This window comes from Pelecanus crispus, chromosome 6 (genome assembly GCF_030463565.1).
Source record: "Pelecanus crispus isolate bPelCri1 chromosome 6, bPelCri1.pri, whole genome shotgun sequence".
Taxonomy (NCBI): Eukaryota; Metazoa; Chordata; class Aves; order Pelecaniformes; family Pelecanidae; genus Pelecanus; species Pelecanus crispus.
Genome location: NC_134648.1, coordinates 3,206,797 through 3,222,045, shown reverse-complemented (window position 1 = coordinate 3,222,045; position 15,249 = coordinate 3,206,797). Strand labels below are relative to the sequence as shown.

The 15,249-nt window shown below is 44.6% G+C and overlaps 1 protein-coding gene across 1 annotated transcript in view; it reads right to left on the bottom strand.

The window, feature by feature from the left end:
- The window catches only part of ABTB2 (ankyrin repeat and BTB domain containing 2), a 136,065-nt gene that overhangs the window by 15,696 nt on the left and 105,120 nt on the right, over window positions 1-15,249 (bottom strand). Inside the window, exons 4-5 of the mRNA XM_075712429.1 lie at window positions 8,247-8,399; window positions 2,128-2,293 (exon numbers count right to left, since the gene is read on the bottom strand). Coding sequence (XP_075568544.1) covers window positions 2,128-2,293; window positions 8,247-8,399 — 319 coding nt within the window. The remainder of the gene's footprint in view (window positions 1-2,127; window positions 2,294-8,246; window positions 8,400-15,249) is intronic.

The following is a 15,249-nucleotide window of genomic DNA, read 5'->3' as shown; positions in this document are numbered from 1 at the left end:
GGAGCGGTCAAAATCTGAACCTGGATCTAAAGCCTATGTGTTAAATGAGTCCAACAGTTCTGTCTATCGTAGGATTTGCAATAAAACTTTTGCTGTACTTGCCAGGCGAGAGATGGTGATGCCTCTTTGCAATGCCTCAGAGGTGCCTGCCTGCTCTGCGCTGTTCTAAGAAGACTCGTCATGACCAAAAGAAATCAAGATACATGAATTGAGCTTTACCAGGTGCCAGTGTTAAATGTTCTGTCCTACGACAGGACATAGAGACCTGCTTTCTGTTGCCATGCCTGTGTCAGTTCTCCCAAGTTTGGGTATGCTGGCTTTGGCTTATTCCTTCACAGGAAGGGCAAAAGCAGCTGGCTGCAGAGTTCAGATTTGGCTTCATATTCCAGCTATGGCAGCATCACTGCTGGAGTTTGGATTTAACTCTCTCTGTGATTGGCAGCGCAATTTGGACACTTGCTTCGCTGCAGAGATGAGTTGCCCCAGCATCACTTAAGTGGAGAATTTCAGAGCAACGATGTCTCCAGAGGGAGCCTGTCCTGCCCTCCTTGGTCAGTGCCAAAACACGGCTTTGAGACGTGGGAGCAGCGCCCTGCAAAGATGACACTGCCGCCAGCACCCTACGATCCCCCTGTCCACAGCAGGACTTGCTAGAGGATGACATCAAGAGGATGACAATGAGACCATAAATAAGTGGCAGCAGAAACTCCTCAAACTTCCCAGTTGAGTTGCCTACAGAACACAGGGCCTTTATGCGTACAAAGGCCAAACAGCTCCCACTTTGCTGGCCGGCTGAAGAGAGATGAAAAAACATCCCGCGGTGAGAAGCGACGGTCTCGGCACCAGCGTCTTTGGTGTTAGGATAGCAAGGTTCACAGTGCAAAATAATCTCAAAATAATTTGAGAAAACAGGTGGCCTGAGGGCTACATAAACAGGAACTGCAAAAACTTATGGGGGAAAAAAAAAAAAGGAAGTAAGCGGCAGACCTTCATAATATAAATGTGCCACCTTTGTCACTTTGATAAAGTCAGTATCGAGAGCACCTGTGATGCGATACCTCACCTCTGGGCCCGCAAAGCTCCTTGTATTGGATACGTAAATAGGGCAACTACACACCTAAATATAAGCTGGTGCACAAGTAGTTTCTGCTTGTATTTGTGTACGCGTTCACACTTCCTTTAAAATTGCAGGATGGTGGAAAGTACCATGGAAGATGTGCCGGTTTCAGAATTTGGTCTGAAATGCTACTGCAGTAAAATGCTGTCTATGAGAAAACCCCTCTACTTGAACATAAAAGCCTTCTTACTGCTAAACATCCTATTGTTTTGGAGACATGACAGCTCATTCTCGTTGCTGTGACAGCTGTAATGAGTGTTTATTTGGAAGAGCATTTCCTTTTTTTTAAATTAAAAGCTAATGCAATGCACTGAACGATGCCCCAGAGAACAGACTCTGTTGTTACTTGATGCGACTGACAGCACAAGCAGAAGCAGCAAAAGATTCCCCAGACTACCAAATCCCTACGGTTCAACGTAGCTAAGCAGGGAACAGGTAGAAATGAAAAATAAGACACATCAGCATGATGGACTTTCAGCAAAGCTAATGCTGACCGATACCAATGCCACCGGGGTTCTCGGTGCCGTTTCTTATATGCCAGACTGCACTGCGAACATGGAACTTGCTTTCGCAGCCCGAAAGCCATCAGACAGTAACACCTCTGGGCACTCGTCGCTGACCCAGACTGGGTTTGGGCTGTTGAACCAGAAGAGAGCGTCAGTGGCAAAACCCACTTTGTTTTGACATTGCCTTAGCATTAAGACAACATCAGACTTTCCATTCGCAGCCAGCGTATTAACTGGTCTTCCATCCATGTCTGGGAGAGGCCATCCAAGGAACAGACCTACATTCCAGCTGATAAAGAAACAATTCACTCCAGGCTTTGACTGGTTTTTTGGGGGGTTATTTTGTTGTTTTTTAAGGGATATGTTTTCAGAGTAAAACGCAAGCTAGAATTAGAAAAGCCTTGGAGAGGCAACTAACACGACCTCGTGTATTGATTTGCCACACAGAAAGGGACGTGCGATTTGCTCATGCAAAGAATTTGTGTGGGGGGTTACATGGCATACCTGATCATCCATGGTGTTAACCCCGTCAGGTCCCAGTGCGTCGATTGCTTGGTTGATCAGATCCGTCCTTCCACAGTTCAGCATTCGGAAACCCAGATCCTGCTGGAATTTTTCAGTAGCAGCCTTAGCATCCAGTCTCCGGAAGGAACTAAAGCAGCATTCAGGTCTGTGAAAGACAAAATAATTTCTGGGTTTTTTTTTATTTTAATTTTTTTTTTTAGCCCCCTCTCCCAGGAAATCAGGCTCATGAATTTTCATTATTTTACCTATCATATACCTTCCCCACTGCGTAATCATTTCTGAAACATCTGGCTAACTTAACTCATGCTGGAGGTAGAAGTTTTAGTTCTTAGAGAAAGACAGTAAGTTCATGTAAACGCTGCAAAAAAAAAATAAAAAAAGGTGTCCGAGCAGAGAAACCTCGTCGGTGCCCTCCTCCGAGGGAAAGGCCGGAAGAAATCCTTATTCCTTGTAAAGAGTGGTAGTTTCCACCCAGCCCCTCAGTACAAGGCACTGCTTCTGCTACATCTTATCCAGCAAAACAGAAAGGGGATGCCGGAGCACGCCCGCACCGTAACGGGCACCGAGCAAGCGGGCTTACTGCAGCAGCGGGGTTCGCGTGGTGGGACCGGTGTCACAGGCTGCAAACCTGCAGCACCCAGGTTTCCTTAGTTCTGCGTCTCACAAAAAAACTCACCAAAACCCAGCTGCTTTAACTAATGAGCTGTATATATTTTGTATATCATCTTTGTATTTTCCTGCTTGTTATAGGCTAGTCCATCAAACATATTACAAAAACATATTGCAACACCGAGAAAGAGGTGGAAAGTTTATCTAATAAAATAGCAGTGTAGTTCTAGGATGAAACAATTATGCTGTCTGTCTACCAGACTAGCTATTATTTTGAAATAAAAGGCACTGCTGAAAGAAGATAATGATCCTTATTCTTTTCTGGGGGCAGGGGGAAAATAAAAATTTTAAAAAATACGAAATCAAAATCAACTTTAGGTAGTGGAACGTTCTCAACTCTTTTCCAATGCCTCAATAAAAGGAAGCGTGTTACCATTTCTGTGAGGCTCTATTAAATCCTTATCCTTTAGATGACTATCTATCAAATGACCTTTATCTCATTTGGAAGAAGTCCAGGGATTACTGTAAATCCTCTGGTTATCTGCTCAGAGACTTCTGAATTCCAAACCTGGAAGCGTATCTCCTTCACTGAAGAAACATTGCCAAACTGGAGGTGTTCCCTATCTCAGCTGGCCATTGATACGGTCAGCCCTTTGATGTTATTTCGGGGCGAATGCCTTCTCTACTAGTTGTCTGGTTTTCAACACAGGCTCTTGTGCAAACTCTCAGTGAGTGAGATATCAGCCTGCCGAGTTCCTTTGAAAAAGGAGATTCTTTCAACAAGGCTAACCCCTTCTGGGAACTTAGTACAGCCTGCCAGATAAGTAAAACACTCATCACTTCACGGAGAAGATTCAAGACGAATCTTAGCCAAGTTTTAATTCAGCTGGCCATTTTCTAACACTTCTGAACTTGCATTGATGGTAGATGACACATGGCGAGCAGATGCTGTGAACAATACGCTGAGTTAACAAAGATCCCTCCACAGCCTGGTGACCGGTCACATTGTACAGGGGAAACCAGCATCTCACCGCAGCTGCTTTCAGAAAGGAACTACATCAGGGTACAATTTGGGGAACAGTCAGCAGGGAAGCAAAGTGACAGTCTTGGAGTCACTAGCTCTTTGGAGATACATCTGCGAATAAAATGTGTCTCCGAGGCAGCTGAGTACATGAGAAGACAAGATGTCTGAAGCACCCAGATACTGGATTAGGACACCCGCAGTACAGAGCGCAAGAGTAAGGCAAAAGGCTTAATGTTAGACATATATAAACCCTAGAGCTAGGCCAATTAATAATCTTGTTCTAGTAAGGTAGTCGGTACGGTATCATGATGCTACAATATTACGTAGAATAGGATGCAATGACTTTGTATAAGAAGAAGAATAATCCTACGCAAAAAAAGTGAAATAAAATGACATCACTTGAAATCCAGTGAACCTCAGAAAGTAAAAGTTTTTGAAGGGATAGCACGTGTCTTTACATATTGTTTCTATTTTGCTAAGAGGCATGATTCCACCCAGTGCTATTTACAGGCACTGTTGGAGCAAGGGTGGTGGGAGGACACTTCACCGACGAGCTCTGCAGAGCGAACAGCAAACCAAAACGTTGTGCAGAGCTGTCAGAGACACCCAGCAAACAGGTGGACTGTAGTTCCTGGGGTAGAGCTGCCAGGAGGCCGGTTCAGGCACAAGAATTTGAAGTTATAATTTGTGAGCTTTACTCCTGGGGGACCCGCAGGCTCAGCCCATGCAAAAGTTACCGTACGCTTGCTGTTGTGCAGCGGTAGCTTGACAGCATGCTCTCCTATGATAGATGCAAAGTGGCTTTTTCTTTTAGAGTGTGATAAAAGTTAGAGCGTACTACAAGAGCCGGGGTGGGAAGAGCTCACGTATGCACAACCGCTGTGCAGCAGCTGTAACCACAGCAGGTTTTCCATGTGTGAGCTGTTACCCTGTGGAGAAGAGAGGCAAACTCTTGCACGCTTCCTAGAGTAAAGCCTGTGCTCCTGCAGGTGCCCAGACAGCAGCTCCCACGTACGCCCAGCTGTGCCCAGGGGATAAACTGAGGAGCTGAAGGTGGACTGAGAGACGTCGGGGAGGCAGAGTCCGGAGAGCAGGGAAAGGGCCAGGGCTGAGGTCCCAGTCTGGGAAGGGATAGCTCGAAGAGGGAGCAGCAGCCTGGTGTGCAATTTGGGTTTCATAAGCAGTAACTACTACTGTAAGTGCAACTGCTGGTAGCGAACGATTTAAATTTGGCCTGCAGTGAGAAAAAATAATAATTAAAAAAAAGCAGTGCGTGATAACAACTTAATACTAAAATCCCAACATTTCTATTTAAGTAGGTGGAAAAGAAACACAGTTCTCTGCAATCTAGCATTTCCCCACTTGTATTATCATTTAACCGGTAACAGGTGAGTACTGCAGAAGTCTATAAACTGTCTAGCAAACATAAACTGAGAGCATCCTATTAGAAGGCTTCACCTACTAAGACACAAACAGTTGTGGGAGACTATACAGCCTGAGCAGTCTGTGTCAGAGAACAGGTATTAGAGGTCTGAATTTCAGGTTATGGTAATTATACTTTGTTCTCCTGCACAACTTCTCTTTCTGGGATTTCAACATACCCTACCTGATGCATCACCACTGCAAGCAACTATCATTATATGACTTTTAGCCTGTGCATCATGAGGAAAAGCGAATTGCAATTTGCCTATCGTCACACAGCAAGCCAGGGATAAATTTGGCTTCAGTTCCAAGATTTCCTTTTCCCCTCGATGTGCTGTAATGGCTAGATACAAATGGCTGCTTTAAAAGATCATATAATGGGCGCTGCTTTCTCCTCATGTTTTTTTCTGTTAGTTTAAATCTTTCATACAGCAAAAAGACAATAAAAATAAAACTCAGGCAAGACAGTTCAGAACAAAGATGTGATCAAGCTTAATTTTGATTTTTTGTCCTCCACTACAAAGACGATGTGCTTTAAAGCAGAGGTTGATTCACCTGCGGGGAATGCACACTGCATGTGTCCCTGTGGAGGAACAGTTTGGTGAGGTAAAAGGTGTGAAGGGAGCTTAGTTTTCTTACAGAATTGCCATTCTTTGTGTAATAACAACAAACCGGACAGAAACCTCTAACATACTCCTGCCCTGGGCCACTACTGCTAACCCTTAAGAATCCAGCAACTGAATTATCTTATGCCTGAATATCCTGAGGCCCTTTGTACCTGCTTCTCACTTTTATTTATTGCCTACATTATTTTGGACTTCCTGAGTTTCTATTGAGCCCTTCATTCATTTCATAGCTGTATCATTATGGCTTCAGTTTCAAGTGACTGAGATGAACCCCATTTTCACAAAGGCTGTCTCTAAGTGTTTCCTTTGAGCTCACGTCAGCAGCAACATCAAACACCCAAATCCCTGCCCTCTTTTTTGTTTGTTTTTTAAGGTATACGATCTATAAAGTAAGGGGCTACCTGTGCTTTGTATGTTAATGTGCACGAAAAAGCAGTGCAGAGAGAGAGTGGGGTGCCTTTGAAGTGGAAGGTTTGGATTCAGTTTTGAAATCAAAACTCTTTCTAAAGGAGAGACTGAAAGAAAAACCATGAAGCTGACTGGAAGTCCTCGTGATTAGGTTGGTCTTCTGCAGTACTGTTCATCAAAGAATTTCAAAGGTTTTGGCAAGCATTAGGCACATATGTAAAATTAGTTTAGCCCATATAAAGTTGCCTACACTAGCACCTACCATCCACACGTAAGCCAGAGTAGCCTGTGCTTTAGCTGACACAGAGCACACGTCCGCTGGCAAAGAAAAGGGACAAGAAAAGCGTTCCAGGAATAAGCGTACAACTGCTGCTTTGCAGATGCCAAGTCCAAGTTTAGCTTCTCCCTTCCAGTCTGAAGCCAAGGAGTTTAAATAACGGCTGAGGATCACCTGTGTAACTTCATTTTTAAAAAGACTGGCAGCACTCTCAGTCGGCCGGGTACCACGGCTCAGGAGAAGGGCAGGAACCGAGAGCTGAGGGTAAGACCAGGAGTCAGCTGCAGCCGACAAAATGTTCAGTCATCTAATTGCACCAGCCTACTCACCAGCTAATTTAGCTTCGTGTTAGGTTTTGTGGGTATTAAGTACTACCCTTCAATTCACAAAAGGGGAGACAGAGATGTAGCAAAAAGCAAGAGCCTTTTCAGCTGCCAGAAGGAAAAGGTAAAAAGCAACAAAACCAGATCCAGGACTCCTGATGAAAAGCCTCTTGTTGCTCTTACTGTTCATGAAAAATAATTCTAAGAGTAAGGGTATATTTTTATCTTTTCAGGTGATCATTTCATCACTTAAGAGCATGATAAAAGTATTATTTATTATTAATAATGTGTCCCGCCCACTCATTTAACCCACAGGTATATGGGGGACAAAATTCACTCCAGAAGCAAGAATTTACCTTGTACTAAAGTTCAAGATGTAACCCTGATACCAAAACCAGAGCTAATGACAGCAACTCAAGGGCCTACAAACCTGAATAAAATACCTATGATGTGCTAATGAACCAAGCTAATTATAAATCCCTGTTCAATAAGTATGTGAGGGGAGGATTTTAAAAGGTACTGATACGTTTCATCAAGGTATCTCAAAAAGCAAAGGATAATCTTGTAATTAAGGCCGAGGCATAAAAAACCAAATACTCTCTTGTCCTGGTTCCAGCTGGGATAGAGTTCATTTTCTTCCTAGTAGCAGGCACAGTGCTGTGTTTTGGATTTAGTAGAAGAATGTTGATAACACGCTGATGTTTTTAGTTGTTGCTGAGTACTGCTTGCTTATGCCAGTCAAGGACTTTTCAGCTTCCCATGCTCTGCCAGGGGCACAAGAAACTGGGAGGGGGCACAGCCAGAATAGTTGATCCAAACTAACCAAAGGGCTATTCCATACCATATGGCATCATGCTCAGTATAGAAACTGGGGGGGTTGGCTGGGGAGCAGCGATCGCTGCTCGGGAACTGGCTGGGCATCGGTCGGCAGGTGGTGAGCAATTGCATTGTGCATCACTTGCTTTGTATATTATTATTATTATCATCATTATTATACTGTTACTATTATCATTACTATTTTACTTTATTTCAATTATTAAACTGTTCTTATCTCAGCCCAGGAGTGTTTCTCACTCTTCCTCCTCCGATTCTCTCCCCCATCCCATCGGGGTAGGGGCAGTGAGCAAGCGGCTGCGTGGTGCTGAGCTGCTGCCTGGGGCTAAACCACGACATACTCGTATTTCAATCCGTCTCTGTCTCATTCCTCTTACATAACCTTTGGCAAGACAAAATCTTTCTACCCCAGCTGCAGTGTGTGGCCACAGTTTCTTCATCTCTTGGAGTACTAAAAGGTTAAACATGTATCGCCTGCATAGTATTTTGAGATCTGGCTCCCATGAAATATCCTAAAAAGAATATTGTAAGAAGTTACAATTACTTTCGCTGCTTATAAAGCTTAGTCCACATACTTTAGCTGCCGGGGCTCGCAGTCCAGTCCAGGTAAGAGCAGTCTGGCTGTCTGCCTGATATCATCGCTGTCCACAGTCAAACTGCGCCGGTGCTCAGCGTAGGTGATAGCCACTCTCATCCACTCCATCAGCGGCGGCAGAAGCATGAAGGGTCTGTGCAAACAAGGAAAAAATCCATCATAGTTAATAGTGGCCTGCTGTCTTTCTATTGCGATGCGAATCATAGAATCCTAGAATCTCCTAGAATCGTTGAGGTTGGAAAAGACCTTTAAGATCATCCAGTCCAACCATTAACCTAACACTACCAAGTCCACCACTAAACCAATTAAGGGGAGAGCAGTAATTGCATGTTTCCTGGCTTGGTGGCTGGATTCTTTATTTAATGAAAGTAAAAACTAGGAATCATTAAGGTTGGAAAGGACCTCCAAGATCATCAGTCCAACCATCAACCCAACACCTCCACGCCCACTAGTGCGAAAGCACACTTCGCTTCTTGGGCATGCTTGCGGGAGGCTGGCACAGGTAAAACCCACTTGCAGAGGCAAACTCTGTCCCTGTGCTCAGAAGACTGGCGGGCCACAGCCGGTGGAAGGAACTGGAGCTGCTCAGCCTTGGTTAGCTGAACTGCTTCCTGTCCAAAACGGAGTCATGCTGGGACATGCTGGTTTCATGCACCACATTTTACCCTGTGGGAGATAGGGCCAGGCTGAATACGTGGGACCTGCTTCTGCTACGAGCTGGGGAGGGCCTGGCCTATAGCTAAAGCGGCCGATGCTTTGGTTTGGATCAGAAGGGCTCCCATCTGAGGGGTGCAGCTTATGTAATAATCATAGAATCATAGAATGCTTTGGGTTGGAAGGGACCTTGAGAAATCATCGAGCCCAACCCCCCTGCAGTAAGCAGGGATTGAACCTGTGAACTTGGCGTTCTTAGCACCATGCTCTAACCAAATGAGCTAACCCAACTGGTCATCGTGTCTGTTGTTCTAAATAATCCATACATACAGGCTGCTCCACTGCTCAATCAGTAACACTGAAAATATTCTCAATTATTTGACACTTCAATTAAACCAGGCTAATTCAGTACTACCTCCATGGATTTTTACATTACACAATCACCATCCGATGGCTTTTCACATCCTGTATTTCTTACATGCAGAGCTCAGGCCTCCATTTTTGCATAGCTGACCCTCTAGACCGCAGTAGAACTGATACAGCTATGTTTTAATGTGAACCGTTTTGCTAGGGAGCAATGAGTAGAATCAAAGAGATAACAACTAACATGGAGACATCTCCATGCAAGAACCAAATGCACAACATTACCTAAATTGTAAGCGATTTGTGGAAAAGCAATCTATCCGTTCCTAATTTGTACAGCATCCAACACAGTGAGGTTTTACTCAATATGAAGGGTTGCAAGGCAATAAAGGAATATAACTAGGGTAATAACAATAGCAACAACTGCCATTTTGGACGAGCTTACGAAGAGGCCCCCCTCACTCCTGCTGTAAGAACGAACACAGCACTGAGATTACGCATTACACAAGGGTGCCACAATACTATCATACACAACGTATCTCATCCATTCTCTCAATGTACAGCCAGACTGATCTATTATTTGCTTGATTTTTCCCCAAGGATACCTGCCACCCTGGTGGAAGGCTCAGAAGCGCCAGCTGTAATTGAAAACACCTTTCCCATTTCCAGTAACAAATTTATTAACACTGAAAAAAAAAAAAAAAAAAAAAAAAAGCCCTTTTCATTTAAGCATTCAAAAGAAAATAACTGAGGGGAGAAGGTACCAATTCCAGAAAATATGAAATTATTTTGGCATTAATGAAAGCAGCTGAGCCCATGAAAGGCATTTTCAAAGCTGTGCATGCATATGTGTGCGCACGTATGCGAGCACAGTAAGAGTAAGCAACACCAATCCCGTTAGAAACCATTTATCAATAATGGGATTTGCAAGCAGAACTCCCTTTGCATGACTTTGAACATCCTTCAGGCTGGAATAACTCCGCTCTGTAAAATATGTGCCATCTGTTTCCATTTTGCCAGCTGCAAGGTGCACTCTAAAACACTGCCATTATCTCTTTACAAACACGTGCACTATTTTTCCCTCTGTTCCTTCTCTTCTGAGTAGCAAAGCAGCATCTACAAAATCAGAGGTCCTTTTAAGCATCTGATCAATCCTAGATTGCCAATGCAAGGGTGTTTTTAACAGAACATCTACTTACTGCTTTTACCAGTTTACTTCTATGTCAAACTATCAGGGCTGCTACATTCATCACCTTGAAAATTACCCAGTAGCTCGTCAGTTGAAAGACTTTCTCGAAGTCCAGCTTGAATCCCCCAACCCGTGTAGGCTTTCTACCTTGTCCCAGACACACGGGATGGGACGAATCCCTCCAGCACCACCAATTCAGAACTGACTGACTTCGCCAAGGGAAGAGCGAGGATCCGCAACAGGCATTTGGAGATGCCTTTCAGCGGTCTGTTCCAGAGAACTTCAACCTTTATCTGGCCTACCAAAGAGGCATTTACACCTTTTAAATTCAGGCACTTAAGGGAGGAGCCCGAATTAACTATCTAGACTTTCTATGTACCCGGGAGTACAGCCTTTACTATAGGATTCAAAGCTCCAGAGATGTGGTGAGGACAGAGCGGTAGGCTAGGTAGACTAAAAGCACCAGAATTAAATACTCCAAGTTAGATGGGGTGAACACCTCAGGAACAATGGAAAAAACTCATCTTACGAGTGATTATATCTACCACCTTTTGTGGTAGATAAGCTATTTAGGCCACATCACAGCTTCCCTGACACTTCCATGGTGGGAACACTGCTGGAGAGAGAACCGTGTCGATCCAGCACAGTCCTGATCATCTTATCAGGCAATGAGCCAAACCTTGGTAACTGTTACACACTGCACTGGGCAGCAAGAGACTGTGGTCAGCCAACAGAAAATACCATTGAGTCTGCACCAGAAATAACACGTATCATGAAATTTCCATTCTGTAAAAAATTCACATGTGCCAGGGTTATAAATGGCTTGCATGCACAAGCAGACCCTGAATGTGGAAAACCTGGTTTGGGAGGAATGGGAAGGAGAAAGATTTTTTTTTTGTTTGTTTATTTTTTTAATCTCAACTGATTTTTCCAAAGGCTTTAAAACTCAGAGCTCCACAGACTGCCTAGTTATCCTGTGCCCGAAGGACAGCAGACTTTGGATTGCAAAAAAAAAAAATGTCAGGAAGGGATGTTTTCCTCATACTGCTATCCTAATCTGTCCAAACCCCACCGCTCGCTCTGCTGTGCAAGCTGGATAAATAGTTATTCTATCAGGAGTGACTATAATGACTTCAATTTCTACTTCGCTGTAAAAGCTTGACTTCTCTTGAAAATTTCTAGCTTGAGGATGGGCTTTCTTTCTCCCCCTGACACACACACACTTTTTTTATCCAACTATTTCCTTTCTTCATACTGTGGGCATGCTTGCAGGAACAGCTCTATCTTACTTTGCTCACTGACGCTCCATCAGATAAGAGATGCAGTTCAGCTGAATGAAATGCCAACATTGGGTCACATTGCACTAAGAAAATAAATGCAATTATTCATTTTCTAGAAAATAAATGCAATTAGCATGCCTGTGGTCCTTAACCTGGGAGTCTATCTGCCTCTAGGCAGATAGATCGTTTCACAGTCTGAAAAACACTGGAGGAGGGGGAGGGGAGAAACCTTCATGGAAAATTAACTGGGAGATGCTGCAACCTAAAGAATTAATTTCTGTCTCTGCATTTCTGTCTGTGCCATGTTCTGCACTGTGCATTTTCCTCTGGACCTGCTGACATTTAGAAGCATTTGGCAGCTCGTTAAATTCTGCACATGAAGTGATCCAGCCCTGGAAAACTGTCATACTCGCAGCAGTCCCTCACTAGGGACACATACTCTCTGATTTCTATGAAGAATGCCACCGTCGCTTTGTTCAGTTTCTTGCTATGAAGTTGTCTTCGAGTGATGCCACATGTAAACTGGGAAAGTACACAGCAGTGGAAAGTAAAACGCACACTGCTCATCTACCATACACCTTGTAAAGAATCGCAGTGATGTCTGATATGGTCATGTGCTGTCAGTATTTTACCCATAGGTTCTTTGAAATTTTCCTCCATTTAGAACTGGACAGCTGCTCTCAGGTCGGAGCTGGGTGAGATGCGCTCTCAGAAAGCATGGACTCTATTGCGGGCTTTTTCCCCTCATCTGAACTAAAACGTGTTGTCTTATTTTGACATAACCAAGAAGGATGGCAGCAGCAGCACTTGGCAGAGAATTTATAGCAAGTTGTAGCTTTTCCCTGGAAAATGTACTACATTCATTTGATTAGAATGGTCTAGGACATGACCGGCCCTTGGAGATCATGTGCGGCAGTCTTTGAGGATGTGCTGTGGGATTACAGACTTTCAGTGTTAATTCATGCATCGCCAAGAAACCAGTCCCCAAAGTGGGCTCTTCTGAGGATTTTTAAGAGCTCTGGGGCCAAGACATTTTTGGCAGAGGGAAGTTAATTGTATGCAAAAAGGAAAGAGCTCCAGAGGAGTTAGAAAATTATGTCATCCTTCCTCTGTGTTGAATGCACTTGGAGCTTGACTTTCTGGGGTGAGGAACAGCTGCTATCTCAGATGAGGACAGTAGGTCTTCCCAGAAGAAACAGCCAGGCCATCAAACTCCTCCCTTCTGCCTGGGTCCCCAGGAAGGTCCAGGGACAAGATTGCTGAAGAAAAGAGGAGCAAGGGGAGGAGGAGACATTTTCCCTGCAGCCACCTCTCTGCCTCCTGTGCTATTTTTCGTCACCTCCTGTTTTGCTACAGCAAAACAAAGATGGAGCCAACAGTGACAGCAACATCAAGAAAGAAAAACCTTGTTCTTCTGAACAAGAACCTTCTTCTTCTAAAGCAGGAAAGAAAACACTGTCCTAACACAGGCAGGTGAGAATGGCAAAATTTGTCTCTCTCTTGGCACTCTGAGCTGGTCCTCAGACACACATAGAATCATAGAATCGTTGAGGTTGGAAAAGACCTTTAAGATCATCCAGTCCAACCATTAACCTAACATTACCAAGTCCACACTAAACCGATTAAGGGTAGACTAGACTAAACCATGTCCCGAAGTGCCACGTCTACCTGTTTTTTGAACACCTCCAGGGATGGGGACTCCACCACCTCTCTGGGCAGCCTCTTCCAATGCTTGACTACCCTTTCCGTGAAGAAATTTTTCCTAATTTCCAACCTAAACCTCCCCTGGTGCAGCTTGAAGCCATTTCCTCTCGTCCTATCGCTAACTACGTGGGAGAAGAGACCAACACCCCCCTCACTACCCCCTCCTGTCAGGCAGCTGCAGAGAGCGATCAGGTCTCCCCTCAGCCTCCTCTTCTCCAGGCTGAACACCCCCAGCTCCCTCAGCCGCTCCCCACCAGCCCTGTGCTCCAGACCCTTCCCCAGCTCCATTGCCCTTCTCTGGACACGCTCCAGCACCTCAATGTCCTTCTTGTACTGAGGGGCCCAAAACTGGACACAGTATTCCAGGTGCGGCCTCACCAGCGCCGAGCACAGGGGCACAATCACCTCCCTGCTCCTGCTGGCCACACCATTCCTGATACAAGCCAGGATGCTGTTGGCCTTCTTGGCCACCTGGGCACACTGCTGGCTCATGTTCAGCCGGCTGTCGACCAACACCCCCAGGTCCTTTTTGGCCAGGCAGCTTTCCAGCCACTCTTCCCCAAGCCTGTAGCGTTGCATGGGGTTGTTGTGCCCGAAGTGCAGGACCCAACACTTGGCCTTGTTGAACCTCATACAGTTGGCCTCGGCCCATCGGTCCAGCCTGTCCAGGTCCCTCTGCAGGGCCATCCTACCCTCCGGCAGATCGACACTCCCACCCAGTTTGGTGTCATCTGCAAACTTACTGAGGGTGCACTCAATCCCCTCATCCAGATCATTGATAACGATATTAAACAAGGCTGGCCCCAACAGTCAGTCTCCCACCCAGCCTGTCCCACATTCTTCTAAATGGTTTGGCTGAACAAGCTTTCTCTTCCCTTCATCTGCTAACATTTTAAACACGTGGAAACTTTAGCATCACAAAACACGTGTAAATATCAGAATACTTATGGTCAGAGTAGGGTAAGCCATGATAACTTCCCCATATTTGATTTACTGAAACTATACAGAGGCTACATGCAGAGAAGAATCCCAGATCTTTAGAGACTATGTTTTTTTGCAAGGGACTGGAAAAAGAAGGGCTTTCAGCGTAGTGCAGCGAGCTGATATTTGACTTTAACGCTGGAACCAAACTCTGTGGTTCAGTCCCATTTTACCCTAAAATGATAAAGCTCAAAGTCACTAACACAAAGTGAATTAAGAACAGCTATAAAAGGCTATAGCTCCATCTCACCTGTTTGGGTTTTTGTGGTTTGTTTCTTTTTTTTTTTTTAAGGAATAAGCTTAAAAGTCACATTGCATGTGTGCACACAGAGAAGGGAGTGATGTGACTAGCAGAGATACTGGGAGTGATTGCTGGATTGCAGAGTAAGCCCAGCAGGCTTTTTCATGGCTTTTCAATGCTCCTAACTCAGGGGTCTTGGGAGACCCACATGCGATGAGCAGAACTACATAGGGGAAAACCGGCGGGAATAAGACTAATCTGCAACAAAATGGTGAGTCATGTAGGAGGGTGGCTAGAAGAAGATGCGTTGTTTGACCTTTACACCAAGATGGAAAAACCCCAAGGATGGCAACAGAGTCAAAAAGAAAACAGAGCCTCATTAATTGGAGAAGGGAAAAGACTCTGAGGCAAGACAGAGTATCCAAAACCTAAACCATGTCACGTTGATGTGGAAAACAGTGGCATATTTACAGTTTGGATTCTCAAACACTAAAACCCTTTTCAAGCTGCAGGGGAAAAAAAAAAAATCTCCAAGTATGTAATTATACGTGAATAAAATAACAACAGAAAT